The sequence below is a fragment of the Nanorana parkeri genome, unplaced genomic scaffold (assembly GCF_000935625.1).
Source record: "Nanorana parkeri isolate BGI_ZX_2015 unplaced genomic scaffold, ASM93562v1 scaffold4108, whole genome shotgun sequence".
Lineage (NCBI taxonomy): Eukaryota > Metazoa > Chordata > Amphibia > Anura > Dicroglossidae > Nanorana > Nanorana parkeri.
Genome location: NW_017310375.1, coordinates 3356 through 3623, shown reverse-complemented (window position 1 = coordinate 3623; position 268 = coordinate 3356). Strand labels below are relative to the sequence as shown.

General features: G+C 50.4%; 1 protein-coding gene across 1 annotated transcript in view; it reads left to right on the top strand.

Moving 5' to 3' along the window:
* Positions 1 to 268, top strand: part of LOC108803731 (DNA-directed RNA polymerase II subunit RPB1-like) — a gene marked incomplete at its 3' end in the record, with an annotated part of 7955 nt that overhangs the window by 4666 nt on the left and 3021 nt on the right. The window contains exon 6 of the mRNA XM_018575550.1: positions 16 to 177. Coding sequence (XP_018431052.1) covers positions 16 to 177 — 162 coding nt within the window. The remainder of the gene's footprint in view (positions 1 to 15; positions 178 to 268) is intronic.

Sequence of the window (268 nt, the reverse complement as noted above, 5' to 3'; positions counted from 1 at the left end):
AATTGGTTCCTCCAGGACGATCTTACCCACAAACTGGCAGATATTGTGAAGATCAACAACCAGCTTCGGAGGAATGAACAGAACGGTGCCGCTGCCCATGTCATTGCTGAGGATGTGAAACTTCTGCAGTTCCATGTTGCCACCATGGTGGATAACGAGTTACCTGGATTACCCCGGGTAGGTGGAGCTTTCCGTGGGAAGGGGAGGAGCTGCATTTACTACTAAAAGGGGAGTAAAGAGCAGAATGGTCCTGCCTTCCGGAAGGAAT